The sequence below is a fragment of the Pan paniscus genome, chromosome 1, assembly GCF_029289425.2.
Source record: "Pan paniscus chromosome 1, NHGRI_mPanPan1-v2.0_pri, whole genome shotgun sequence".
NCBI classification, from domain to species: Eukaryota; Metazoa; Chordata; class Mammalia; order Primates; family Hominidae; genus Pan; species Pan paniscus.
The window spans coordinates 1,071,613-1,098,564 of record NC_073249.2 but is presented as its reverse complement, the minus strand read 5'-3'; the positions used below and the strand labels follow the sequence as shown (position 1 = coordinate 1,098,564).

General features: G+C 37.5%; 3 protein-coding genes across 13 annotated transcripts in view; all 3 read left to right on the top strand.

Moving 5' to 3' along the window:
* The window catches only part of LOC100989812 (olfactory receptor 2L13), a 174,767-nt gene that overhangs the window by 16,600 nt on the left and 131,215 nt on the right, over positions 1-26,952 (top strand). The window lies entirely within an intron of this gene.
* LOC100976667 (olfactory receptor 2L8-like) lies at positions 4,599-5,537 on the top strand. The gene has a single exon (XM_034950641.3). The coding sequence runs from the start codon at positions 4,599-4,601 to the stop codon at positions 5,535-5,537; it is 939 nt and encodes a 312-aa protein (XP_034806532.2).
* Positions 20,977-22,484, top strand: LOC106634333 (olfactory receptor 2AK2). The gene has a single exon (XM_014343571.5). The coding sequence runs from the start codon at positions 21,076-21,078 to the stop codon at positions 22,081-22,083; it is 1,008 nt and encodes a 335-aa protein (XP_014199057.4). The 5' UTR covers positions 20,977-21,075; the 3' UTR covers positions 22,084-22,484.

The window sequence follows — 26,952 nt, the reverse complement described above, 5'->3', positions numbered from 1 at the left end:
TCTTTTTTTGCTTTGCATGCTTTATTTTTTTTTAATAATTATTTTATTGTTTGTTTTTAAGTTTCAGGGTACATATGCAGGATGTGCAGTTTTGTTACATAGGTAACCATGTGGCATGGTGGTTTGCTGCTTTTATCAATTCATCACCTAGGTGTTAGGCCCAGCATGCATTATCTCTTTTCCCTAATGCTCTCCCCCAAATTGTCCTCCCCCAACAGGCCCCAGTAAGTGTGGTTCTTCTCCCTGTGTCAATGTGTTTTCATTGTTCAGCACCCACTTACAAGTGAGAACATGCAGTGTTTGCTTTTCTGTTCTTGCATTAGTTTGCTGAGGATAATGGCTTCCAGCTCCATCCATGTCCCTGCAAAGGACATGATCTTGTTCCTTTGCATGGCTGCATAGTATTCCATGGTGTATACGTACCACAATTTCTTTATCCAGTCTATCATTAATGGGCATTTGGGTTGATTCCACGTCTTTGCTACTGAGCATAGTGCTGCAATGGACATACACGTGCATGTACCTTTATAATAGAATAATTTATATTAGTATTCTCTGATGATTGTATTTCTGTGGGATCAATGGTGGTATTTCCCTTATGGTTTCTGATTGTGTTTGTTTGAATATTATCTCTTTTCTTCTGTATTTGTCTTGCTAATGATCTATCTATTTTATTGATTTTTTTTTTCAAAAACCAGCTCCTGGATTCATTAATTTTTTGAAGGGATTTTGTGTCTCCATGTCCTTCAGTTTCTCTCTGATCTTGGTTATTTCTTACCTTTTGCTAGCTCTGGGGTTTGTTTGCTCTTGGTTCTCCAGTTCTTTCAGTTGTGATGTTAGGGTGTCGATTTGAGATCTTTCTAGCTTTTTGCTGTGGGCATTTAGTGCCATAAGTTTCCCCTTTAACACTGATTTAGCTGCATCCCAGAGATTCTGATAAGTTGTCTCTTTGTTTTCATTGATTTCAAAGAACTTCTTGATTTCTGCCTTAATTTCATTATTTACCCAGGAGTCACTCAGGAGCACGTTGTTCAATTTCCATGTAGTTGTGTGGTTTTGAGGGATATTTTAATCTTGAGTTCTAATTTGATTATGCTGTGGTCTGACAGACTGTTTGTTATGGTTTCATTTATTTTGTATTTGCTGAGGAGTGTTTTACTTCCAATTATGTGGTCAATTTTGGAGTAAGTGCCATATGGTGGTGAAAAAATGTATATTGTTTTTGGATGGAGAGTCCTGTAGATATCTATCAGGTCCACTTGGTCTAGAGCTGAGTTCAAGTCCTGAATATCTTTGTTAATTCTCTGGCTCAAGATCTAATAGTGACAGTGGGGTATTAAAGTCTCCCGCTATTATTGTGTGGGAGTCTAAGACTCTTTGTATGTGTCTAGGAACTTGTTTTATGAATCCGGGTGCTCCTGGATTGGGTGCATATACATTTAAAATGGTTAGTTCTTCCTGTTGAATTGAATTCTTTAACATTACAAAATGCCCTTCTTTGTCTTTTTTGACCTTTGTTGGTTTGAAGTCTATTTCGTCAGAAACTAGGATTGCTACCCCTGCTTTTTCCTTCTTTCCGTTCACTTGGTAAATTTTCCTCTATCCCTTTATTTTGAGTCTATGTGCATTTTTGCACATGAGATGTGTCTCTCGAATACAGCACACCAATGGGTGACTTTGGGTATTGTTGACATCTTAACCGTATTAGCCTTCGATAAATAAATATGTAGGATGCATTTCCATTTATTTGTGTCTTCTTTAATCGCTGTAATCAGCATTTTGTCATTTTCAGTGTGTAAAGTTTTCACCTCCTTGGTTTGGTTTATTCTAAGTGTTTCATTTCTTTTTGATACTATTGTTAATAAAATGAGAGTGCAATTTTCAGATTGTTTATTGTTAGTGTATAGAAGTACAACAGGTTTTGGCTGTTGTTGATGTTACATCCTATAATTTTCCTGATTTTGTTTATTACTTATCCTAAGTTTTCTACATATATAATTATGTCATATGCAAACAGAAATAATTTTACTTTTCTTTTGAATTAAGATATTTTTATTTCTTTCTTATTTAATTGCTTTGACTGAACTTCCAGTAATATGTTGAACAGAAGCAGGGAAAGTGGACTGTAGTGTCTTGTTCCAAATCTCAGACTAAAAGCTGCCAGTCCTTCATTATTATGATGAAGCTGCAGGTTAAATTCTTAACTGGGACAAAATTTTTACATCACTTTAATGTTTTATTCAAGTAATGCATAGACATAGTCTCAGCAGACCACAGGGTAAAATGTTAGAAACATAACAAACTCTTGCTGACCCCAAAGGCAAGGACTTCAATTTATCTTTCCAGTTTTTCCCCATATTTGCCCTTGTATTTTTAGACAATATGTTCATCTGCTAATGCCTGATTTCTATATCCCAAATAGCATTCCTTGACCCATGATATATGCTAGCATGGATAGCGACCTGCTCCCTCCTCCATAATCACCCCCAGGTTCCTTACCCTTCTCCCATTGTCACAGCAGAATTACATTCCACTTTATGTCTGCAATGAGGGGTTGACAACATCATTTCATCTTACAGAATTTATTGCTGCAATACAAAAAAAAACTATTGCATTTGAACATGATAGTTAATATATTTCAGTTGAGAGAAATTTTTTTAAGAATACTAACTTCACTATTATTTTGCTATATCCCTTTCTAGGAATGTCCTTAAGCACATATTGGTCCTCCTGTATGAATTCCCTCATTTTTCTATCTTCCCTAAATAGCAGTCTTTTCATGTTGTTGTTGCTTTTGTTTACCTTCAAATAGAGTTTTCTTACTTTGTCTTTTGAAACTTCCGCTTAATATTTTTATCAATTAATACAATTTTAGTTTTCAAAAGTTCTTTAATGTTATGTGTCACATCCTTTCACATAGCAAATGATATTTATTTTATGGATTTCATAACAGATCATACATCTCTGAAGATAGGAATTTTGATCACAAAAAATTATTCTTTCTGCATATTTTAATCATTTTAAAGTCAGTGTATTTATGCATATGACTGTGTGTGATTGTGCATATTTGTGTGTGTTTGCACACTGGGAATCTTCCTTGTATATGTTGTTATACTTGCTCCAAATTCTGGTGATCTTTGGCTCTAGACTAATATTTAAGCCTAAAAACTCCGGTTCTTTTAGGCTTACTGTGCAAAGCTGTTTACTGATGTCTTACATCTGGAGTGGAATTTCTAACACACCTCTACCTAGAAGTCTGTCAGAATTTTAGTTTCTTTTTTTTATTTAGGCAATTGAACGCTCCTCCAAGTGCATTCTTTTGAAGGGTCCATAAAGCAATGTGTAATGTTATCTAATCACTAGAGAAGCAAAAGACAAAATCTGTAACATATTTGGTAAGGGGTCTGCTTTAAATAGAGTATTCTGAAATTAGGCGAGGAGGCCAAAGAGAATGGATGATGATGAATATTGAAAATCAAGAGTGTGGATTAATATGACTTTCCGTAAAAGGGACATAGCAATAAGGATTTATTCTAGGTTTCTAAATAGGAGGACCAAATTATAACTGACAAAAGAAGTTTGACTTGGCATTATTGCACAAAGATCATTCAAGTTTCTCAAAATGAGAGACAAGCTGCTGCAGTTTTAGAAGTAAATCTGACAGAATAAACATGGGTTGGGTGGGGAGCTGTTGCCTGCAATCGCAGCACTTTGCAAGGCCGAGACAGGAGGATTACTGAGGCCGAGGGTTCAAAACCAGCCTGAGCAATACAGTGACACTTCATGTCTACAAAAGTATAAAGTTAACTAGGCATTGTGGCACGTGGCTGTAGTCGCAGCTACTCAGGAGGCTGAGGCAGGAGGATCACTTGAGCCCAGAAGTTCAAGGCTGCAGTGAGCTATGATCTTGCCACTGCACTCCAGCCTGGGTAACAGAGAGAGACCCTGTCACTTAAAAAAAAAAGAAAAACAATAAGTGTGGAAATATAACAGATCATTCTATAAAGGTAAGACTAATTTATTCAAATATAAATCTGTAATGTATGCATTTATATTGACTTTCTATGCATAGGTATTCAGTATAATATTTGACTTTGAATATATCTGAGTTTGCATCAGGCAGTAAACCATTCATATTCTATTGAAGTTGTAATAGAGGTATCTTTCTTATAAATTTACATATTTCTCAGAAAAAAAACTGGTAACAAATGTTGATCTCATCAAATGTGAAACTCTGGGTAAGAAAATAAGATTTCTTTTTTCAAAATAGGTAAAAATCAGAACAAAGAAGTCTGAGTACAGTACAATAAAAGATTTTGAGAAAGATAGAGATCATATTCACATATTTATATTATAGTATACTGTATAATTGTTCTATTATCAGTTACTCTTGTTAATCTCTTACTTGTCTAATTTATTAATTAAACTTTATCAGAAGTATGTATAGACAAAAATAATAGTGTATTTAGGGTTCAGTATCAACTGCAGTTTCAAACATCCACTGGGGGTCTTGGAATACATCCCCTGCAGATAAGGGCAAATTACTGTACGTAAGTTACTCTTGTGTCTCCCTTCCGAATGGATTGTAGGAATGCTCCATGGAAAATTACAATCAAACATCAACTGATTTCATCTTATTGGGGCTGTTTCCACCATCAAGAATTGACCTTTTCTGCTTCATTCTCATTGTTTTCATTTTCCTGATGGCTCTAATTGGAAACCTATCCATGATTCTTCTTATCTTCTTGGACACCCACCTCCACACACCCATGTATTTCCTACTTAGTCAGCTCTCCCTCATTGTCCTAAATTACATCTCCACCATTGTTCCTAAGATGGCATCTGATTTTCTGCATGGAAACAAGTCTATCTCCTTCACTGGGTGTGGGATTCAGAGTTTCTTCTTCTTTGCATTAGGAGGTGCAGAAGCACTACTTTTGGCATCTATGGCCTATGATCGTTACATTGCTATTTGCTTTCCTCTTCACTATCCCATCCGCATGAGCAAAAGAGTGTGTGTGCTGATGATAACAGGGTCTTGGATCATAGGCTCGATCAATGCTTGTGCTCACACTGTATATGTACTCCATATTCCTTATTGCCGATCCGGGGCCATCAATCATTTCTTCTGTGATGTCCCAGCAATGGTGACTCTGGCCTGCACAGACACCTGGGTCTATGAGGGCACAGTGTTTTTGAGCACCACCATCTTTCTCTTGTTTCCCTTCATTGGTATTTCATGTTCCTATGGCCAGATTCTCCTTGCTGTCTACCGCATGAAATCTGCAGAAGGGAGGAAGAAAGCCTACCTGACCTGCAGCACCCACCTCACTGTAGTAACTTTCTACTATGCACCTTTTGTCTACACTTATCTACGTCCAAGATCCCTGCGATCTCCAACAGAGGACAAGGTTCTGGCTGTCTTCTACACCATCCTCACCCCAATGCTCAACCCCATCATCTATAGCCTGAGGAACAAGGAGGTGATGGGGGCCCTGACACGAGTGAGTCAGAGAATCTGCTCTGTGAAAATGTAGAAACACTTTCTGCCTAAGGTCTCAGGACTCAGATACACATCCATCCAGCAGTGTATAGTAATTAAAATATTATGTCCTTCCTAGAGTGCAGGAATAAAACTAACCAAGGGAAGAAGAAAATCACTGATGTATGGACAAAATTGTTTTACAAATATATACATAATTCTAAGAAACCTTTTTTCTTGATGGCCTTTTTCCAAAAATTTTGAAAGTACATATTTTTGCTAATATGTTGTCAATAAGAATGTTTTTTTTTGGTCATGCAGAGATGAAAATGAAAATGGCCTAACTGAAGTTGGCACTCAGCATAACAATTTTATTATTGTCAATTTATTTTCCAGTAATTTAATTTTTTTTTTGGTTATGTCTAAAACAAAAACAAAAATTTCTTGACTTGGTGGATCTAATCGAAAGCCGTAAGATGTTTTCTGTTTCTTATCTTAGACACTTAACGTACCAGTTACTCTTTCTTTCAATTTAGGGGGACTTATTATTACTGAGATTTAGCAGAAGGCTCATCAGTGGTTCTTAAGTCCTGATACCACTCTGGATGGCCTATGGCAAGTTTATGCTTTCTGTAGTGGAATGAATCCCAGGGAAATGATTTAACATCAGGTAAATTTTAGATCAACAACAAGTATTGGAAGGTGCCATCAGTGATCAAGAATGATTACACTTAGGTCTTTAACCCATTTTATGTTGATTTTGGTATAGTGTAAGAATTGGGAGTTTAGTTTCGTTTTTCTGCATATGGATATCCAGTTTTACAAGCACCTTATATTGAAGAGACTGTCAGTTTCCCAATAAATGTTCTTGGCATTGTTGTCAGATATCATTTAACCATGTCAGGCACAGAAAGACAGATTTTGCATGTTCTCACTCCTACCTAGGACCTAAAAATTTTAAAAATTGAGCTAATAGAAATAGATAATAGACTGGTGGTCACCAGAGGATTGGAAGGGTATAGGGGAGGGGGGATAAAGTGGGGACAGTTAATGGTTGTAAAAATATAGATAGCATGAATAAGAGCCAGTATGTGGTAGCACAACAGAGTGACTGTAGCAAACAATAATTCATTGTAGAATATATTGTATATATTAAAAAATAACTGAAAGTTTGGAATTAGAATGTTCCCAACAGAGAGAAATGATACATATTTGGGGTGCTGGTTATCCCAATTACCCTGATTTGATCATTACACATTGTACGTGTTTATCAAAACATCACATACACTCTATAATTACATATTACTATTATGTATCCATAGTGATTAAAAATAAAAAAATTAAATCAGTTAGCTAGAGATACATGGATTTATTGCTGAATTCTCTGTTCTGTGTCATTGTTCTATGCATCTGTTTTTATGCCAGTACTATTCTGTTTTGATTACTACATCTTTGTAGTATAGTTTGAAGTTTGCTACTGTTATGCTTCCAGCTTTGCTCTTTTTTTCAGGATTGATTTGGCTGTTTGGGGTCTTTCATAGTTCATACAAATCTTAGAATTGTTTTTACTATTTATGTGCAGAATGTCATTGGTATTTTGACAGACATTGCATTGAATCTGAGGTTTGGTCATTTAAATAATATTAATTCTTCCAATCCACGAGCATTGGATGTCTTTCGATTTGTTTGTATTCTTCTTCATTTCCTTTCATCAGTATTTTGTAGAAATAAATTCTATTGTTCTCTTCTATGACTAAAGTTAACAGTAAAGTATTGCATAGTTAAAATTCTTGAAATGCTCCTTAACATCATTTCTATTTCTAAGCCTGTGGATATTTGTTTTGCAATGTTGTTGCAGTTAAAACACACATTTTGAACTTGTCTTATGAATCAGAGTAAGTCCTTTTTGTGTTTTGCTGCAATGAGCAGTGTATATTTTTATTTTGTAATAATTTGCTAACAATGTTTACTGCTAATCTTCCTGGCTTTTCCTTTTCTGATATTCAATTAATACAACAAGCGTGGGCTCTGGGACAGAGGGAAAATAGGCATCCCATCAGCAGTCACTTGCTGCTGCCAGGGCAAGCACCTCCTCTCTTCCAAGCTAGGGACACTTGGACCCTACTGCCACCTGCACTGCTGCTTCTGTCATCACCATCAATATGAGCTCAGGCATACCCCAGACACTGCTTGGGTCCTGTGGTGCTGTGAAGTATTACAAGATGTGTGTGTGTTTGTGTGTGTGTGTGTGTGTGTGTGCGCGCGCGCGTGCACGCATGAGAAGACCAGGCCAATTGCCCCACGTGGTTGTTGCCTGAGCCCACTTGTGTAGTCACTACCACTGGAACCAAACTGCGTGCTAACACTGCCAGCCTGTCTAGCTCCTCTATCACATTCATACTCAGAGATGAAATTATTAGATATTTCAATGACAACAGAAGAGCATGAAACCATGCATGGAGCCCTTTGAGTGTGAACCCTGTGCATATGCCCGTGAGGCCAGTCCTGAGAAGGATGGAAAGAGTGGACAGGAAGTGAATGACATCATGCAGTCTAGGATAGTGGTGGGAATGTGTGATGGTCTGAGTGTTTGTATCATCTGAAAATCTATATGTTTAAATCTAAACCCCTAAAATGAGAGTATTAGGAGTAGGGGCCTTTTGGGAAATGATTAGGTCATGAGGGTAGCACCTTCTTGAATAAGATTAATGCCTTTCTAAAGGAGGCTCAAGGGAGCTTGTTCATCCCTTCTACCATGTGAGGTCACAGTAGACGGTGCCATCTATGATGTCATAGAAGCCACCATCTATGAACCAGAAAGCAAGATTTCTCCAGACACTGAATCTTCAGGCACCTTGTCTTGGACTTCCCAGCTTCCACACCTCTGAGAAATATGTTTCTGTTGTTTATAGGTTACCCCAGTTTAAGATATTTTTTCATAGCAGCTTGAATAGTCTAAGAATGTCTGCTGTTTTTGTTAATTATTATTATTGGAAAGAGCCTGAGGGAGGACTGAATTAAGCAATGGTGTCTGGTTCAGACCCTATACCCATTCCAGGTAGTGATTCATGGAGGGAATCAGGAGACCTAGCTCTGTGATTTTCTCTGACATACCATGGCCTTGGGGAAATCATTCCATTTCTCTGAAGTTAGTTTACTGAAAAACAATATGGGTGCCTTGTACCTGATCAGTAAATGGCATCACTGACATTTACTGCTGACATTCCTGTAGAGGCAATGGTAATCCTATTTTTCATGCCAATGACCCTGGGATTGGAGATAAAGAGGTCACCCCTCTAACATGCTGTCTTCACTTAGAGGCCACTCCTTTCCCCTTAAGGTCATTAAGAAGAACAACAGAAAAAGAAGTCAAATTATTCAAATCTACTGTCATTTGCTACATTGTTTATGAGAATGTACTCCAGATAATTTTGAAAGTTGGACGATAATTCCTCTTGGTGGGGAAACTAATGAATTCATTACCTCACAGAGTCCTTGGCTCACTGTCCATTGTGCCTCGTTTTAGCCATTGTTCTTTGCATGCAAATGTTATGCTGTGGTTATTATTTCGCACTTCACAGTCATTCTTTAATTGTTTCATGTCCTTAGACTAGGAGATGCAAATTTTATATCATGTGGTATCTATGTGGATTTCATAACATAGACTCTGTTTATTTAGAGATTTCTTATGTATTACATTAGCAAAATTTGATTTATGGAAAGGGACATGAGTATTCTTTCTATTTTAAAGGACGAGTATCTTTCTCATCACAAGAAGCTGTGGTTCAATAGTCAAATAGAGCTGTGGTTCAATAGTCAAATAGGGTAAATTGAAGGAATGAATGATATGCCATCCACAAATATGCTAAGTTGGCATATTTATTAGTTTGAGCTGAAAACATTGAAGAAATTTTGGTTAACATTAGAGGAAGAGGTTATCTGACCTGTCTTTTTTGGCATGCAGCAAGCTCTAAAGATTCCTCCAGGAGTCTTTGGTACATTCTAATACTCTTTCGGTACCCTCCCTGTAATGGAATATAAAATAGCCCTTATCACTACAGCCTGGGAATTGGGGGAATGCAGTGTACCTGAATAAATAAACTACCAGAATTAACTTATTTTTCACTATCTTCACACCCCCATATACCTCCTAGGGACTCCCCTGGAATTTATGGTTTCGAGCCAGTGTCTCTTTTTTTTTTTTGTAATTTTTTCTGCAATTTATCATTCTGTTTCTAAAAGTATAAAGACATCTTGCTTTGACCATTTATTTAGATTTCACACTCTTGTGAGGATTCCCATGTACATGTGAAATGCATAAAACTCATATGCTTTTCCTTCATTAATCCATCTTGTATCAATTTGTTTCCTAGACCTGGGCAGAAAGCTCACATAGGAGATAAAGCGGGTGAGGTGGAGGTGATCCCTCATGTTTCCACAGAAGTAATAAGTAGCTTCCTTTTGTAAGATTTATGTCAACCACCACTACTAAATTTTTTTTACTTGCCTTTTAAATCTGGAAAAAAATAGACAATGACTTTAAAGGCTAAATATCTTTTCAATTACTGAATAATTATTCAGTACTTATAGCATGGTAAGAAAATGCAAAGATATATACATGGATTCCACAAATTGGATGGAGGTCAATTTGACATTTGGGACTTAATCTCTGCTATTTTGTCTCATTACCACAAATTCAACATAAGATCCTTTTAATTTTGTCTGCTAAATATTTTAAAATACATTTATATTCCTAAATCCCTGGGATCACTGCCCTTACTTTTCATAGGGTTTTCTAGTTAAATTTAAACTGACATTAAAAATCTGATTGTGTCAATCAAGGTCCTTAATTGAAAGTGAAATATAAAATGTCTTTTCTTTTTTTTTGATTTTTTGAGTACTGCTAGATTTAATTGTTAGTGACTACAAAATTAGTAACTTATTTCATGTGTTTAAAAATGCAAAACTGAATTTCTACATAACAAGATAAGGAGGATAATCAGTGGATATTTAAAGCATGCCAACATTTTCATCATGTTCAGGAGGAAGATAAGAATACAACTTGAAAATTGCTAGAAAAAGATCATCATTATGTATACATTAAGACTTTCTCAAAATTACAATTATGTATACAGTAAGACTTCTATTTCTGACAGTATGTTGCACTAAATAACCTGAAATTTGCCATTCATTCATTCATTCATTCAATATATATATATATATATATTTTACTTTAAGTTTTAGGGTACATGTGCATAACGTGCAGGTTAGTTACATATGTATACATGTGCCATGTTGGTGTGCTGCACCCATTAACTCGTCATTTAACATTAGGTATATCTCCTAATGCTATCCCTCCCCCCTTCCCCCACCCCACAGCAGGCCCTGGTGTATGATGTTCCCCTTCCTGTGTCCATGTGTTCCCATTGTTCAATTCCCACCTATGAGTGAGAACATGCAGTGTTTGGTTTTTTGTCCTTGAGATAGTTTGCTGAGAACGATGGTTTCCAGCTTCATCCGTGTCCCTACAAAGGACATGAACTCATCTTTTTTTATGGCTGCATAGTATTCCATGGTGTATACGTGCCACATTTTCTTAATCCATTCTATCATTGTTGGACATTTGGGTTGGTTCCAAGTCTTTGCTATTGTGAATAGTGCCACAATAAACATACGTGTGCATGTGTCTTTATAGCAGCATGTTTTATAATCCTTTGGGTATATACCCAGTAATGCAATGGCTGGGTCAAATGGTATTTCTACTTCTAGATCCCTGAGGAATTGCCACATTGACTTCCACAATGGTTGAACTAGTTTACAGCCCCATCAACAGTGTAAAAGTGTTCCTATTTCTCCACATCCTCTCCAGCACCTGTTGTTTCCTGACTTTTTAATGATCACCATTCTAACTGGTGTGAGATGGTATCTCATTGTAGTTTTGATTTGCATTTCTCTGATGGCCAGTGATGATGAGCATTTTTTCATGTCTTTTGGCTGCATAAATGTCTTCTTTTGAGAAGTGTCCCTTCATATTCGCCTGCTTTTTGATGGGATTGTTTTTTTCTTGTGAATTTGTTTGAGTTCATTGTAGATTCTGTATATTATTAGCCCTTTTTCAGATGAGTAGATTGCAAAAATTTTCTCCCATTGTGTAGGTTGCTTGTTCACTCTGATGGTAGTTTCTTTTGCTGTGCAGAAGCTCTTTAGTTTAATTGGATCCCATTTGTCAATTTTGGCTTTTGTTGCCATTGCTTTTGGTGTTTTAGACATGAAGTCCTTGCCCATGCCTATGTCCTGAATGGTATTGCCTAGGTTTTCTTCTAGGGTTTTTATGGTTTTAGGTCTAACATTTAAGTCTTTAATCCATCTTGAATTAATTTTTGTATAAGGTGTAAGGAAGGGATCCAGTTTCAGCTTTCTACATATGGCTAGCCAGTTTTCCCAGCACCATTGATTAAATAGGGAATCCTTTCCCCATTGCTTGTTTTTGTCAGGATTGTCAAAGATCAGAGAGTTGTAGATATGCGGCATTATTTCTGAGGGCTCTGTTCTGTTCCGTTGGTCTATATCTCTGTTTTGGTACCAGTACCATGCTGTTTTGGTTACTGTAGCCTTGTAGTATAGTTTGAAGTCAGGTAGCGTGATGCCTCCAGCTTTGTTCTTTTGGCTTAGGATTGACTTGGCAATGTGGGCTCTCTTTTGGTTCCATATGAACTTTAAAGTAGTTTTTTCCAATTCTGTGAAGAAAGTCATTGGTATCTTGATGGGGATGGCATTGAATCTATAAATTACCTTGGGCAGTATGGCCATTTTCATGATATTGATTCCATGAGCATGGAATGTTCTTCCATTTCTTTGTATCCTCTTTCATTTCATTGAGCAGTGGTTTGTAGTTGTCCTTGAAGAGGTCCTTCACGTCCCTTGTAAGTTGGATTCCTAAGTATTTTATTCTCTTTGAAGCAATTGTGAATGGGAGTTCACTCATGATTTGGCTCTCTGTTTGTCTGTTATTGGTGTAGAAGAATGCTTGTGATTTTTGCACATTGATTTTGTATCTTGAGACTGTGCTGAAGTTGCCTATCAGCTTAAGGAGATTTTGGGCTGAGACAATGGTGTTTTCTAGATATACAATCATGTCATCTGCAAACAGGGACAATTTGACTTCCTCTTTTCCCAATTGAATCCCCTTTATTTTCTTCTCCTGCCTGATTGCCCTGGCCAGAACTTCCAACACTACGTTGAATAGGAGTGGTGAGAGAGGGCATCCCTGTCTTGTGCCAGTTTTCAAAGAGAATGCTTCCAGTTTTTGCCCATTCAATATGATATTGGCTGTAAGTTTGTCATAGATAGCTCTTATTATTTTGAGATATGTCCCTTCAATACCTAATTTATTGAGAGTTTTTAGCATGAACGTTGTTGAATTTTGTCAAAGGCCTTTTCTGCATCTATTGAGATAATCATAGGTTTTTGTCATTGGTTCTGTTTATATGCTGGATTACATTTATTGATTTGCATATGTTGAACCAACCTTGCATCCCGGGGATGAAGCCCACTTGATCATGGTGGATAAGCTTTTTGATGTGCTGCTGGATTCGGTTTGCCAGTATTTTATTGAGGATTTTTGCGTCAATGTTCATCAGGGATATTGGTCTAAAATTCTCTTTTTTTGTTGTGTCTCTGCCTGGCTTTGGTATCAGGATGATGCTGGCCTCATAAAATGAGTTAAGGAGGATTCCCTCTTTTTCTATTGGTTGGAATAGTTTCAGAAGGAATGGTACGAGCTCCTCCTTATACCTCTTTTAAATTCGGCTGTGAATCCATCTGGTCCTGGACTTTTTTTGGTTGGTAAGGTATTAATTATTGCCTCAATTTCAGAGCCTGTTATTGGTCTATTCAGAGATTCAATTTCTTCCTGGTTTAGCCTTAGGAGGGTGTATGTGTTGAGGAATTTATCCATTTCTTCTAGATTTTCTAGTTTATTTGCATAGAGGTGTTGATAGTATTCTCTGATGGTAGTTTGTATTTCTGTGGGATCGGTGGTGATATACCCTTTATCATTTTTTATTGTATCTATTTGATTCTTCTGTCTTTTCTTCTTTATTATTCTTGCTAGTGGTCTGTCAATTTTGTTGATCTTTTCAAAAAACCAGCTCCTGGATTCATTGATTTTTTGAAGGGTTTTTGTGCCTCTATTTCCTTCCGTTCTGCTCTGATCTTAGTTATTTCTTGCCTTCTGCTAGCTTTTGAATGTGTTTGCTCTTGCTTCTCTAGTTTTTTTAATGGTGATGTTAGGGTGTCAATTTTAGATCTTTCCTGCTTTCTCTTGTGGGCATTTAGTGCTATTAATTTCCCTCTACATACTGCTTTGAATGTGTCCCAGAGATTCTGGGATGTTGTGTCTTTGTTCTTGTTGGTTTCAAAGAACATCTTTATTCCTGCCTTCATTTCGTTACATACCCAGTAGTCATTCAGGAGCAGGATGTTCAGTTTCCATGTAGTTGAGCAGTTTTGACTGAGTTTCTTAACCCCAAGGTCTAGTTTGATTGCACTGTGGTCTGAGAGACAGTTTGTTATAATTTCTGTTCTTTTAGATTTGCTGAGGAGTGCTTTACTTCCAACTATGTGGTCAATTTTGGAATAGGTGTGTTGTGGTGCTGAAAAAAATGTATATTCTGTTGATTTGGGGTGGAGAGTTCCGTAGATGTCTATTAGGTCCGCTTGGTGCAGAGCTGAGTTCAATTGCTGGATATCTTTGTTAACTTTCTGTCTCTTTGATCTTTCTAATGTTGACAGTGGGGTGTTAAAGTCTCCCATTATTATTGTGTGGGAGTCTAAGTCTCTTTGTAGGTCTCTACGGACTTGCTCTATGAATCTGGGTGCTCATGTATTGGGTGCATATACATTTAGGATAGTTAGCTCTTCTCGTTGAATTGATCCCTTTACCATTATGTGATGGCCTTCTTTGTCTCTTTTGATCTTTGTTGGTTTAAAGTCTATTTTATCAGAGACTAGGATTGCAACCCCTGCCTTTTTTTGTTTTCCATTTGCTTGGTAGATCTTCCTCCATCCCTTTATTTTGAGCCTATGTGTGTCTCTGCACGTGAGATGGTTTTCCTGAATACAGCACACTGATGGGTCTTGACTCTTTATCCAATTTGCCAGTCTGTGTCTTTTAATTGGAATATTTAGCCCATTTACTTTTAAGGTTAATATTGTTATGTGTGAATTTGATCCTGTCATTATGATGTTAGCTGGTTATTTTGCTCGTTAGTTGATGTAGTTTCTTCCTAGCCTCAATGGTCTTTACAATTTGGCATGATTTTGCAGTGGCTGGTACCGGTTGTTCCTTTCCATCTTTAGTGCTTCCTTCAGGAGCTCTTTTAAGTCAGGCCTGGTGGTGACAAAATCTCTCAGCATTTGCTTGTCTGTAAAGTATTTTATTTCTCCTTCGCTTATGAAGCTTAGTTTGGCTGGATATGAAATTCTGGGTTGAAAATTCTTTTCTTTAAGAATGTTGAATATTGGCCCCCACTCTCTTCTGGCTTGTAGAGTTTCTGCTGAGAGATCTGCTGTTAGTCCGATGGGCTTCCCTTTATGGGTAACTAGACTTTTCTTTCTGGCTGCCCTTAACATTTTTTCCTTCATTTATACTTTGGTGAATCTGACATTTGCTTTTCTTGGAGTTGCTCTTCTCAAGAAGTATCTTTGTGGCGTTCTGTGTATTTCCTGAATTTGAATGTTGGCCTGCCTTGCTAGATTGGGGAAGTTCTCTTGGATAATATCCTGCAGAGTGTTTTCCAACTTGGTTCCATTCTTCCCGTCACTTTCAGGTACACCAATCAGATGTAGATTTGGTCTTTTCACATAGTCCCATATTTCTTGGAGGCTTTGTTCATTTCTTTTTATTCTTTTTTCTCTAAACTTCTCTTCTCACTTCATTTCATTCATTTGATATTCCATCACTGATACCCTTTCTTCCAGTTGATTGAAGTGGCAACTGAGGCTTGTGCATTCGTCACGTAGTTCTTGTGCCTTGGTTTTCAGCTCCATCAGGTCCTTTAAGGACTTCTCTGCATTGATTATTCTAGTCAGCCATTCATCTAATTTTTTTCAAGGTTTTTAACTTCTTTGCTATGGGTTCGAACTTCCTCCTTTAGCTCAGAGTAGTTTGATCATCTGAAGCCTTCTTCTCTCAGCTCGTCAAAGTCATTCTCCGTCCAGCTTTGTTCCATTGCTGGTGAGGAACTGCGTTCCTTTGGAGGAGGAGAGGCGCTCTAATTTTTAGAGTTTCCAGTTTTTCTGCTCTGTTTTTTCCCCATCTTTGTGGTTTTATCTACCTTTGGTCTTTGATGATGGTGACGTACAGATGGGGTTTTGGTGTGGATGTCCTTTCTGTTTGTTAGTTTTCCTTCTAACAGTCAGGACCCTCAGCTGCAGTTCTGTTGGAGTTTGCTGGAGGTCCACTCCAGACCCTGTTTACCTGGGTATCAGCAGCAGAGGCTGCAGAACAGCGGATATTGGTGAACAGCAAGTGTTGCCGCCTGATCGTTCCTCTGGAAGTTTTGTCTCAGAGGAGTACCAGGCCGTGTGAGGTGTCAGTCCACCCCTACTGGGGGGTGCCTCCCATTTAGGCTACTCGGGGGTCAGGGACCCACTTGAGGAGGCAGTCTGTCTGTTCTCAGATCTTCGGCTGCATGCTGGGAGAACCACTACTCTCTTCAAAGCTGTCAGACAGGGACCTTTAAGTCTGCAGAGGTTTCTGCTGCCTTTTGTTCAGCTATGCCCTGCCCCCAGAGGTGGAGTTTACAGAGGCAGGCAGGCCTCCTTGAGCTGCGGTGGGCTGCACCCAGTTCGAGCCTCCTGGCTGCTTTTTTTTACCTACTCAAGCCTCGACAATGGTAGGCACCCCTCCCCCAGCCTCGCTGCCACCTTGCAGTTGGATCTCAGACTGCTGTGCTAGCAATGAGTGAGGCTCCGTTGGCGTAGGACCCTCTGAGCTAGGCGCGGGATTAATCTCCTGGTGTGCCATTTGCTAAGACCATTCGAAAGTGCAGTATTAGGGTGGGAGTGACCCGATTTTCCAGGTGCTGTCTGTCACCCCTTTCTTTGACTAGGAAAGGGATTTCCCTGACCCCTTGCACTTCTCAGGTGAGGCCATGCCTTGCCCTGCTTTGGCTCACGCTCAGTGTGCTGCACCCACTGTCCTGTACCCACTGTCCGACAATCCCGTGTGCGATGAACCCAGTACCTCAGTTGGAAATGCAGAAATCACCCGTCTTCTGCATCGCTCACGCTGGGAGCTGTAGACTAGAGCTGTTCCTATTCGGCCATCTTGGCTCCACCTCCAGAAAATTTATTTTCATCGAGATATAAAAGAAACATTTTTAAAAATCAGGTGGCTCATAAATTTTCAGAAACACAGAAGAATCAGGCTTGGTATACACACTTTATGCACAATGCCCAATATGAGCCTGGAATAAATTCCACACATCACCAGGACACAGAGAGATAAATGGGCATAATTTCCAGCCTAGAACTGTCAGGTCAAGTAACCTCAAGGAAGACCACATTGCATAGGTTTGAGGAAGTATTTGTAAGAAGATAGTATTGAGAACTGGGTCTTGGAAGGAATTGGGCATGTGGACTGTGGCTCATGAAATTGACTTGAGGCAGATAGATGAGAAAGGATGGGAATGTAATGATAAGTAATCTACAAGCCTGTTTGTAAGGCTTGTGATGGTAAAGTAAGGTGCCCTTTGGGAAGCAGGCTAATTGAACTGCCCAGATTCAAGGAAGGCAAAGACTCCGATGTCTGGTTCAGATGGACCATGGATGTCATATACAAGGAAAAATCTCCTAGTAGAGTCAGGGATCATGGACAATATTGGGTCAGAAATTTGTCCCAAGATCAGGATCCACATCCAGAGAAAGAAGCCATGTCTGGACCTGAAGAGGAGGACTCCCTGTGTTTTTATTGGGAGGCAATGACTGGGTAGAACTTTGGGGTGTCTTTCCAGACGGTGTTTAAATAATTTCATGGATAAAATGCAGTTTACATTTTTGGATATTTGGTAGCTAGCAGAGCTCAGTATTACACACTTTGGCAAAGGCCAAAAAAAAAGCCTGATTCTCGTGTGCTTCTGAAAATGTATGAGCCACCCGATTTTTAACTTTTGACTCATTAAAAATTCAGAATCTTACTTGTAAGGATTAGAACAGTTACTGGAAGGGGGCCAATTTGGTCAGGGAGAACCTATTTTCGTTGCTGCTTCCAGTGTGATCATATGAACCCTCCCCTCCTCCATCTCAGATTTCCAGATTTTCAGAATGGAATCCAGTTTTTTGCTTTGGCCCAGAGGAGAAAGTCTAAGAAATATGTAAATATACTGAGTAAACTTAAAAATTTCACAGAAGTTGTGCCTTTACCAGAAGTAGTGGGTTATTTACCTTCAGTATCCTCTATGAATTCTATAATTGTAAACTGGTGAGACTAGAGTGCCAATTAGGTAATTGCAAAGATATTTCCCTGGTGCTAAATCTTAATTAGTGGAGACAGCTACCAGGGATCAGATGCTAACTACTGATTCAATAGACTATTGAAAGTAAATTAATACAAGTATCTACCATTCACAGAAGAAAGTATTGACTCCAGGAGAAGGAGAAGGGCTGAATGTCAGGAAGCAGACACTGGCTGTGTGACACTGATTTAAAATGCAAGTAGAAATTCATCAGGGCTACTAATTTTATCACAAGTTAGAGTTAATGACCTGATTAAATATCTCATAAGTATTGAATGGTTTATCCCTATTTGCCCTATAAATTTCACCTTTTCAATGTGCAGTTTTACCAGCGTAAAGTTTTTTGAAAATCTAACTATCACATTATAGCAGAAGTGTCTACTTTTACTATTATCAACTAAAACATCTTTTTGGCCTCCTAATAAACTGTTTTGTTAGAAATATAGTTGCACTGTATCTTCCCAGGTAGTTTTAATTGACTTTCTACAAATCGCCAAATTTAATTGTTCCTAGATAGTTGCATGTTTTAAAGAAATCCAGGAAAAATACTCCTAAATATGACAAAAATATCTGATGCAATTCCTTGCTCATATTATTATTCTTGTAAATTATTTTTCTTTAATTTCTAAATAATACATGTATTTTCTTTTTTTAAGGATAAGACTCAAATTTCAATACACAATAAATTGAAGAAATAGATAAGTTTGGACTTGCAAATGTTCTAGTCAGATTATCACAGGGCAAACCGCAAAATTGAGGCTCAGCCCGGGATGCCATGTGGGTTCTTGCCTTCATGCAGGAAGGAATTCAAGAGCAAGCCAACAGAGTAAAGTGAAAGCAAGTTTATTGAAAAGTCAAGGAATAAAAAGGTGCCTACTCATAGGCAGAGTAGCAGCATGAGCTTACCACATACTTGTGGTTGTTATTTCTTGATTATATGCTAAACAAGGAGTGAATTCTTCATGTTTTCTGGGAAAGGTGAGGGGAGTTCCAGGAACAGAGGGGTCCTCACCTTTTCAGACCATATAGGGTAACTTCTGGACTTTGCCATGGCATTTGTAAACTGTCATGGTGCTGGTGGGAGTTTCCTTTGGTATGTTAATGTATTCTAATTATAATGAGCAGTGAGGACCACCAGAGGTGGCTTTCATTGCCACGATGGTTTTGGTAGGTTTCAGTCAGCTTATTTATCACATCCTGTTTTATCAGTGGAGTCTTTGTTCCGTGTATCTTTTGAAACAAGTCCGGCTGAATTCCTATCTCAGGAATATTCAAGGGCATTTTGAAAAACATACATGCTTGGGTTGAAACTCCAGATTTCAGATTTTTAGTATAATCGAGATATGCCTTTTTCTTATGTCTATGTTTTAGTTAATTTTGGCATAGTTATAAGTAATTAATATATGACAATAACATAAGCATAAAATTAGAAAAACATTTAGAATTTAGGCTGATTTTCTTTCCAATCTGCATTCCTCATATATGTCCTGTGTCCTCTCTCTAGTACAAAAAGGGTTTCCAGTTCATTGTGTATCATTCCATAGGTAGACACATATATGACCATATATTATTTTTATTAATTACTATTCTGCATCTTACTTTTATTAATGTTGTTATGGTAAAATTTAAAACACATACACACACATAGCCATAGGCAAGATAACCACAAGGAAACAAGGTATGATAAATTGAACACCTGTGTGACCACTTGCCAGTTCAGGATATAGACCAATGTCAGCACGCTCAGAAGCCCTTTGCATTCCCATTTCCAAACAAAAAGTCCTCCTTCCACCTGAATGTAATTACTATCTTATCTTGTAGTAATACTCTTCATACTTTCATTTATTTATAAGTTCTAAAGAAATGTGTAAACAGTGTACATTAATTTTAAACTGCTTATTCTACTGAGTTTGGCCTCCAGTGAGTTTTGTGTTTATGACACATTCCTGTCTCTCATTTTTATTGACATATAGTATTTCATTGTGCCATCTTACTGCAGTGTGTTTAGCCGTATCAGGACTGATGGGCACCTATTTGGATTCTCTCACATCTGATTCTGTAATGGAGATGGCTATAGAAATCTACTTGTCTTCCTGTGCGAAGCTCTAATTGATTCTATACCCAGGAACTGCTGCGTTGTAGCAAGTAAATTCCAAATTTACTAGAAAATAACACATGACTTCCAAAGAGTATGAAATTTGCACTCTATTGGAAGACTTTGGAAGTCATAATGATCAAATTTATCATCCACACAATTTTTCTGTGTATTTCTTTTATTATTTTTAAAGTTTCACAATTCTGATATATATAGTGCATGGTGGTGTTACTTTACATTTTTCTGGTTTTTAGAATAATATTTAATACTCTATTTTATATTAACATAGCATAGTTCATTAATCCATTCTACTTTGGGACATTTTCAGTTTCTGACTATTTTGAGTAATGCTGCTATGAATTTTCTTCTACACATCTATGATACGTGTTCTTAAACTTTTATCTTTTTTATAAGTTTACACACATATGTGTACATATGTGTATATGTATTGCTGTACACATACATAAGCATGCATGTTATATATTAGCATATATGTAATATATAATATATTGAAGTATATATAGAAATTACATATATTTTTATATAATATTCATAAATACACATGAGTAATATGTTTATAGATAAGTGTATATAAAATATACATGTCTTTAAAAGATATATAACTGAGTATATATAATTCATATATACTTAAGCATATGTAAATATACATTTACATATATTTCTATTACTATATGTAAGTATATTTAAGTATTATATATGTATATGTACATATACTTACATATAATTTAAGTTATCTCATGTATGTTTGCATATATAATCTGTCTATACATTAGGTAATTCTTCCAAAAAGTTATAAAAATTTGCATCCCAGTAACAGTATGCGAGAATGTGTTTGCCATTTTGTACCAGAAAGCACTTTGTGCTCTGAACATGTAGATAGTTGCCAAACATGTAAGTGAATATTTATTTCTGAATGCCATGTCATTTTACTTTCTCTTAAGGGAAGTCAACATTATTACATGAACATTTCAGATGTCATCTCCTTTGATATTTTGGTTTCAGCCATGAAAACAGGAAATCAAAGTTTTGGGACAGATTTTCTACTTGTTGGTCTTTTCCAATATGGCTGGATAAACTCTCTTCTCTTTGTCGTCATTGCCACCCTCTTTACAGTTGCTCTGACAGGAAATATCATGCTGATCCACCTCATCCGACTGAACACCAGACTCCACACTCCAATGTACTTTCTGCTCAGTCAGCTCTCCATTGTTGACCTCATGTACATCTCCACCACAGTGCCCAAGATGGCAGTCAACTTCCTCTCACAGAGTAAGACCATTAGATTTTTGGGCTGTGAGATTCAAACGTATGTGTTCTTGGCCCTTGGTGGAACTGAAGCCCTTCTCCTTGGTTTTATGTCTTATGATCGCTATGTAGCTATCTGTCACCCTTTACATTATCCTATGCTTATGAGCAAGAAGATCTGCTGCCTCATGGTTGCATGTGCATGGGCCAGTGGTTCTATCAATGCTTTCATACATACATTGTATGTGTTTCAACTTCCATTCTGTAGGTCTCGGCTCATTAACCACTTTTTCTGTGAAGTTCCAGCTCTACTATCATTGGTGTGTCAGGACACCTCCCAGTATGAGCATACAGTCCTCCTGAGTGGACTTATTATCCTGCTGCTACCATTCCTAGCCATTCTGGCTTCCTATGCTCGTGTGCTTATTGTGGTATTCCAGATGAGCTCAGGAAAAGGACAGGCAAAAGCTGTTTCCACTTGTTCCTCCCACCTGATTGTGGCAAGCCTGTTCTATGCAACCACTCTCTTTACCTACACAAGGCCACACTCCTTGCGTTCCCCTTCACGGGATAAGGCGGTGGCAGTATTTTACACCATTGTCACACCTCTACTGAACCCATTTATCTACAGCCTGAGAAATAAGGAAGTGACGGGGGCAGTGAGGAGACTGTTGGGATATTGGATATGCTGTAGAAAATATGACTTCAGATCTCTGTATTGATTGAGCATTAACAACATAAAAAGCTGTTCCTGAAAACTATCTGGAAAGATATAAATACGTGTTTTCTGTATAGAAGTCACAAAAACAGTGTTTATCAATCTTGTTTAACTTGTAAAGCAATAGAATTCAGGCTTCTCAAATCTGTGTTCCCCTGGCATTTTAATGCTTTTACTTGCCCTCTTGAATACTCTGAAATGTGAACCATAAAAATAAAATCTACTTAAACATTTAACCTCAAGATAATCTATATAACAACCAAAGTTAACAGAGAGAAAAATGCATAATTCATTTATTCCTTCTTTCACTCAGGTGTTTTAATGCTTTAATTTGTGTGTGACGCTGTTACAGACACTGGTCATGTGAGAGTAAACAAAAATAAAAGCTGACAGAAATCTCTGCTGATCGGCAAACTTAATTTCTGTTCCTGTTTTTCTTTCGTGGTTTTCATGCTTGATTAATAATGTTTCTTTAAGAAAATCCAGTGATTGAAATTTATTAATATTGAATAATGTATTAACAGGAAATAAATTGCTGTTTTCTTATCTTGAGGAAGAGAAGAGTCAAAGCTTACAGCATCTGAAGGGAAAATCATGACAGGTGGCAGTAGAAAAGAGAGTAGGGTGAAACAAAGACAGGAGTATCTATTGATGTGACTCTTTTCCTTCTGCACCATAACACCTTTTGTGCATGCAAACACACCACACACACCACACACACACACACACACACACACACACACACACATACACACAAGGTGCACACCCGGGGCCACCCAGGCACTTCTGACAAGTTCCTTTAAGGGGGATTACACAACTGCTTTTCCCTCTGCCTCTATTTTCAGAAAATATTCTCTTAAGACACAATGCACATCATCCATTCATTTCTTTCTTTCTTTCTTTCTTTCTTTCCTTCCTTCCTTCCTTCCTTCCTTCCTTCCTTCCTTCCTTCCTTCCTTCCTTCCTTCCTTCCTTCCTTCTTCCTTCTTTCTTTCTTTCTTTCTTTCTTTCTTTCTTTCTTTCTTTCTTTCTTTCTTTCTTTCTTTCTTTCTTTCTTTCTTTCTTTCTTTCTTTCTTTCTTTCTTTCTTTCTTTCTTTCTTTCTTTCTCTTTCTTTCTTTCTTTCTTTCTTGTTTTTTTGAGATAGAGTCTTGTTCTCTCTCCCAGGCTGGAGTGCAGTGGCTTGAGCTTGGCTCACTGCAACCTCTGCCTCTCGGGTTCAAGTGATTCTCCTGCCTCAGCCTCCCAAGTAGTTGAGATTATAGGCACCCACCACCACACCCGGCTAATTTTTGTATTTTTAGTAGAGACTGGGTTTCACCATGTTGCTCAGGCTGGTTTCGAACTCCTGATCTCAAGTGATCCTTCTGCCTTGGCCTCCCAAAGTGCTGGGATTACAGGCATGAGCCACTGCGCCCAGCCTCAGTCATTTATTAATACAAAATTAATATATCAAATTATTGTTATTGATACTATTGATGTTTTTTAATATCAATATTCCATTATTAAACATTTGATTATTTTTTATTTAATCAATTTGTCCAGAAATACCAGCTTTTGATTTCTATTTTTTCTTTTTCCTCCCCCCTTACTTCATTGACCTCCTATAATTACCTACCTATTTAAATATGAATCTCAAACAGCTCTTTATATATTATTTTTGAGAATCCTAGTATTATTATTAAAAAATAATTTCACAATGTCTTTTACTTCCTAACCAGTTGTAAGTTCTCCTCCTCTTCCTCCTCCTCCTCCTTCTCCTCCTCGTCCTTCCTTCCTCCTTCCTCTTCCTCTTCCTCTTCTTCTTCTTCCTTCTTTCTTCTCTTTCTTCTTTTTCTCCTTCTCCTCATCCTCCTCCTCTCGTTCTCCTTCTTCTTCCTTTTAAATCTCTTCTCATTACTGTGTATCATATCAGAAATCAAGACTTTCTGTTACAGAAAGTAGAAAGGAGAAAGAGGAACAAACGTTTGTATGTAAAAAGCATATATGTGGTGCTTTTTATTCATCGCATAAAGTAAACCATGAATAATCATAATAACCATAAATAATAATAAACTTTATAATATAAAAGGAGAATATGACTCCACTTTTATAGATAATTAAACTGAATGTCAGAGAGTTTATGTAACTTACCCTAAATCATAAAACTAAGAAGTTTTAAGATTAGAAGAGTTCAATGGAACCATCCTGCTTTTGGAAGAATACCTTTTGGGACAAGACATTTTTATTTATTTATTTTTTTAGTATACTTTAAGTTCTAGGGTACATGTGCACACTGTGCAGGTTTGTTACATAGGTATACATATGCCATGTTGGTTTGCTGCACCCATCAACTTGTCATTTACATTAGATATTTCTCCTAGTGCTATCCTTCCCCCAGCCCGCCACCCCCCAACAGGCCCAGGTGAGTGATGTTCCCCACCCTGTATCCAAGTGTTCTCATTGTTCAATTCCCACCTATGACTGAGAACATATGGTGTTTGGTTTTCTGTCCTTGTGATAGTTTGCTGAGAATGATGGTTTCCAGCTCCATCCATGTCCCTGCAAAGGACATGAACTCATCCTTTTTTATGGCTGCATAGTATTCCATGGTGTATATGTGCCACATTTTCTTAATCCAGTCTATCATTGATGGACATTTGGGTTGGTTCCAAGTCTTTGCTATTGTGAATGGTGCTGCAATAAACATACATGTGCATGTGTCTTTATAGCAGCATGATTTATAATCCTTTGGGTATATACCCAGTAATGGGATGGCTGGGTCAAATGGTATTTCTAGTTCTAGATCCCTGAGGAATCGCCACACTGTCTTCCACAATGGTTGAACTAATTTATACTTCCACCAACAGTGTAAAAGTGTTCCTATTTCTCCACATCCTCTCCAACATCTGTTGTTTCCTGACTTTTTAATGATCACCATTCTAACTGGCATGAGATGGTATCTCATTGTAGTTTTGATTTGCATTCCTCTGATGACCAGTGATGATGAGCATTTTTTCATGTGTCTTTTGGCTGCATAAATGTCTTCTTTTGAGAAGTGTCTGTTCATATCCTTTGCCCATTTTTTGATGGGGTTGTTTGTTTTTTTCTTGTAAATTTGTTTAAGTTCTTCATAGATTCTGGATATTAGCCCTTTGTCAGATGGGTAGATTGCAAAACTTTTCTCCCATTCTGTAGGTTGCCTGTTCACTCTGATGGTAGTTTCTTTTGCTGTGCAAAAGCTCTTTAGTTTAATTAGATCCCATTTGTCAATTTTGGCTTTTGTTGCCATTGCTTTTGGTGTTTTAGTCATGAAGTCTTCATGGGACAAGGCATTTTTATAACACACGTTCCCCTATGTTATTACTAGCTCTTTCTTGACACATTGGTTATTAACGAAGTGTAGGCTAGCAGGATTGGATGCTTTCCCAAGAAGGAGATAATTACTTTACAAATGCTATCTCATTTAACAATAGTTTAATGCAGACCTCACTTTCAAATTAGTCATATCCTGACGTTAGCAGTATATTAGCAAAACAGGCCATTTTCTGCCAGGATTAAATATCTCCAGATTTGAAAATAATCTGCAGAAATGTAGAAAGTATTTGGTAATCTTTTTTCTCCTAAATGTGATCCAGTTGGCATTTTCAGAGCCTGAAGCTAAGGTCTTTATTCAGATGCCTTGCATTTTATACCAGCAGCAAAAGCACCGATGAGATCTACATGGTGATCTAGGGGGCCAGAGCCATGGAATACTAGGAACCTTCTACATGATGGCTGCTCCTGATGCAGATTATTGCTAAGACTCTGAGACTGAGTGCATACAACATGGGAGGTGTTCTCTGAAGCTTTTGGGTTAATTCCGCCAGGTTTTTCACTTCCTGGCCAACTCCTATGCAGAGCTATACTTCAGTCAGTTACTGAATGCTTATGTTTTGGTCATGTACTACAGCATTGTAATAACCTGCCAGAATTAAGAAAACCTGTGTTGCCAGGGAGGATGTTTTATTTTTTTATTTCCAAAATTATTTCCATAATTTTAAGGATTTCCTCAAAATTAATAGCATTTTGTAAACAAAGTATCTGGATCTCCCCTAATAATTTAATAACTATTCCATTTTATAGTCTCTCATATACATTTTATAAAATTTGTAAAACATGACATTTGCCTGTCAATTAACATGTATACGTATGTAACTAACCTGCACCTTGTGCACATGTACCCTAAAACTTAAAGTATAATAATAATTAAAAAACAAACAAACAAACAAAAAACATGATCTCTGAGATCACCTTCACTTTCATATTGTATTCCATGGCAACAATGTAATAGTTTTGTAATAGTTTTTCTTGTTATGCATCATGAAGAATCTTGGGGAAAAACCCAAAACTTGTGTGTATATAGGATTTTTCCCCCCTTTCTTTTGGGTTACTTCTTAGAATGCAACTTGGATCATATTCAATAGTACCAAGGGACAAGACTAACGCTACAGTTTTCATCCTATATTGTCAACCCGATTTTATAAAGATTTTTTATTTTTACTCTAAAATTAATCTTCACTATATTCCAACTGGCAAAGCATATTATAAAGAAACACATAAATTTCTAGGTGAGTCACTAGAAGATATACAAAGGGATGTAAAACTTGTAGAAGAGTTACTCACGTAACTTTATTTATTCAGATCCATTGCAGCCCCAGATCCCAGGCTCTGGTGTAAGAGCTATTTTATCAACGTGGTACACGGAGCTATTTTATCACTGAGGAATCTTTATGGCTTCATGCATGCAGGAGGAGACAGGTCAGCTGGCCCTTTCTGAAAGAACCATTGTTCCTATGTATTTAACTCAAAGTAATCAATATTCCAATTTGTTGTTTGGGAGATGGCATGTCCTT

What these genes read in the sequence shown, in the direction of transcription:
- LOC100976667 (XM_034950641.3), top strand. Translation starts at nt 4,599, where the DNA reads ATGGAAAATTACAATCAAACATCAACTGATTTCATCTTATTGGGGCTG.
- LOC106634333 (XM_014343571.5), top strand. Translation starts at nt 21,076, where the DNA reads ATGAACATTTCAGATGTCATCTCCTTTGATATTTTGGTTTCAGCCATG.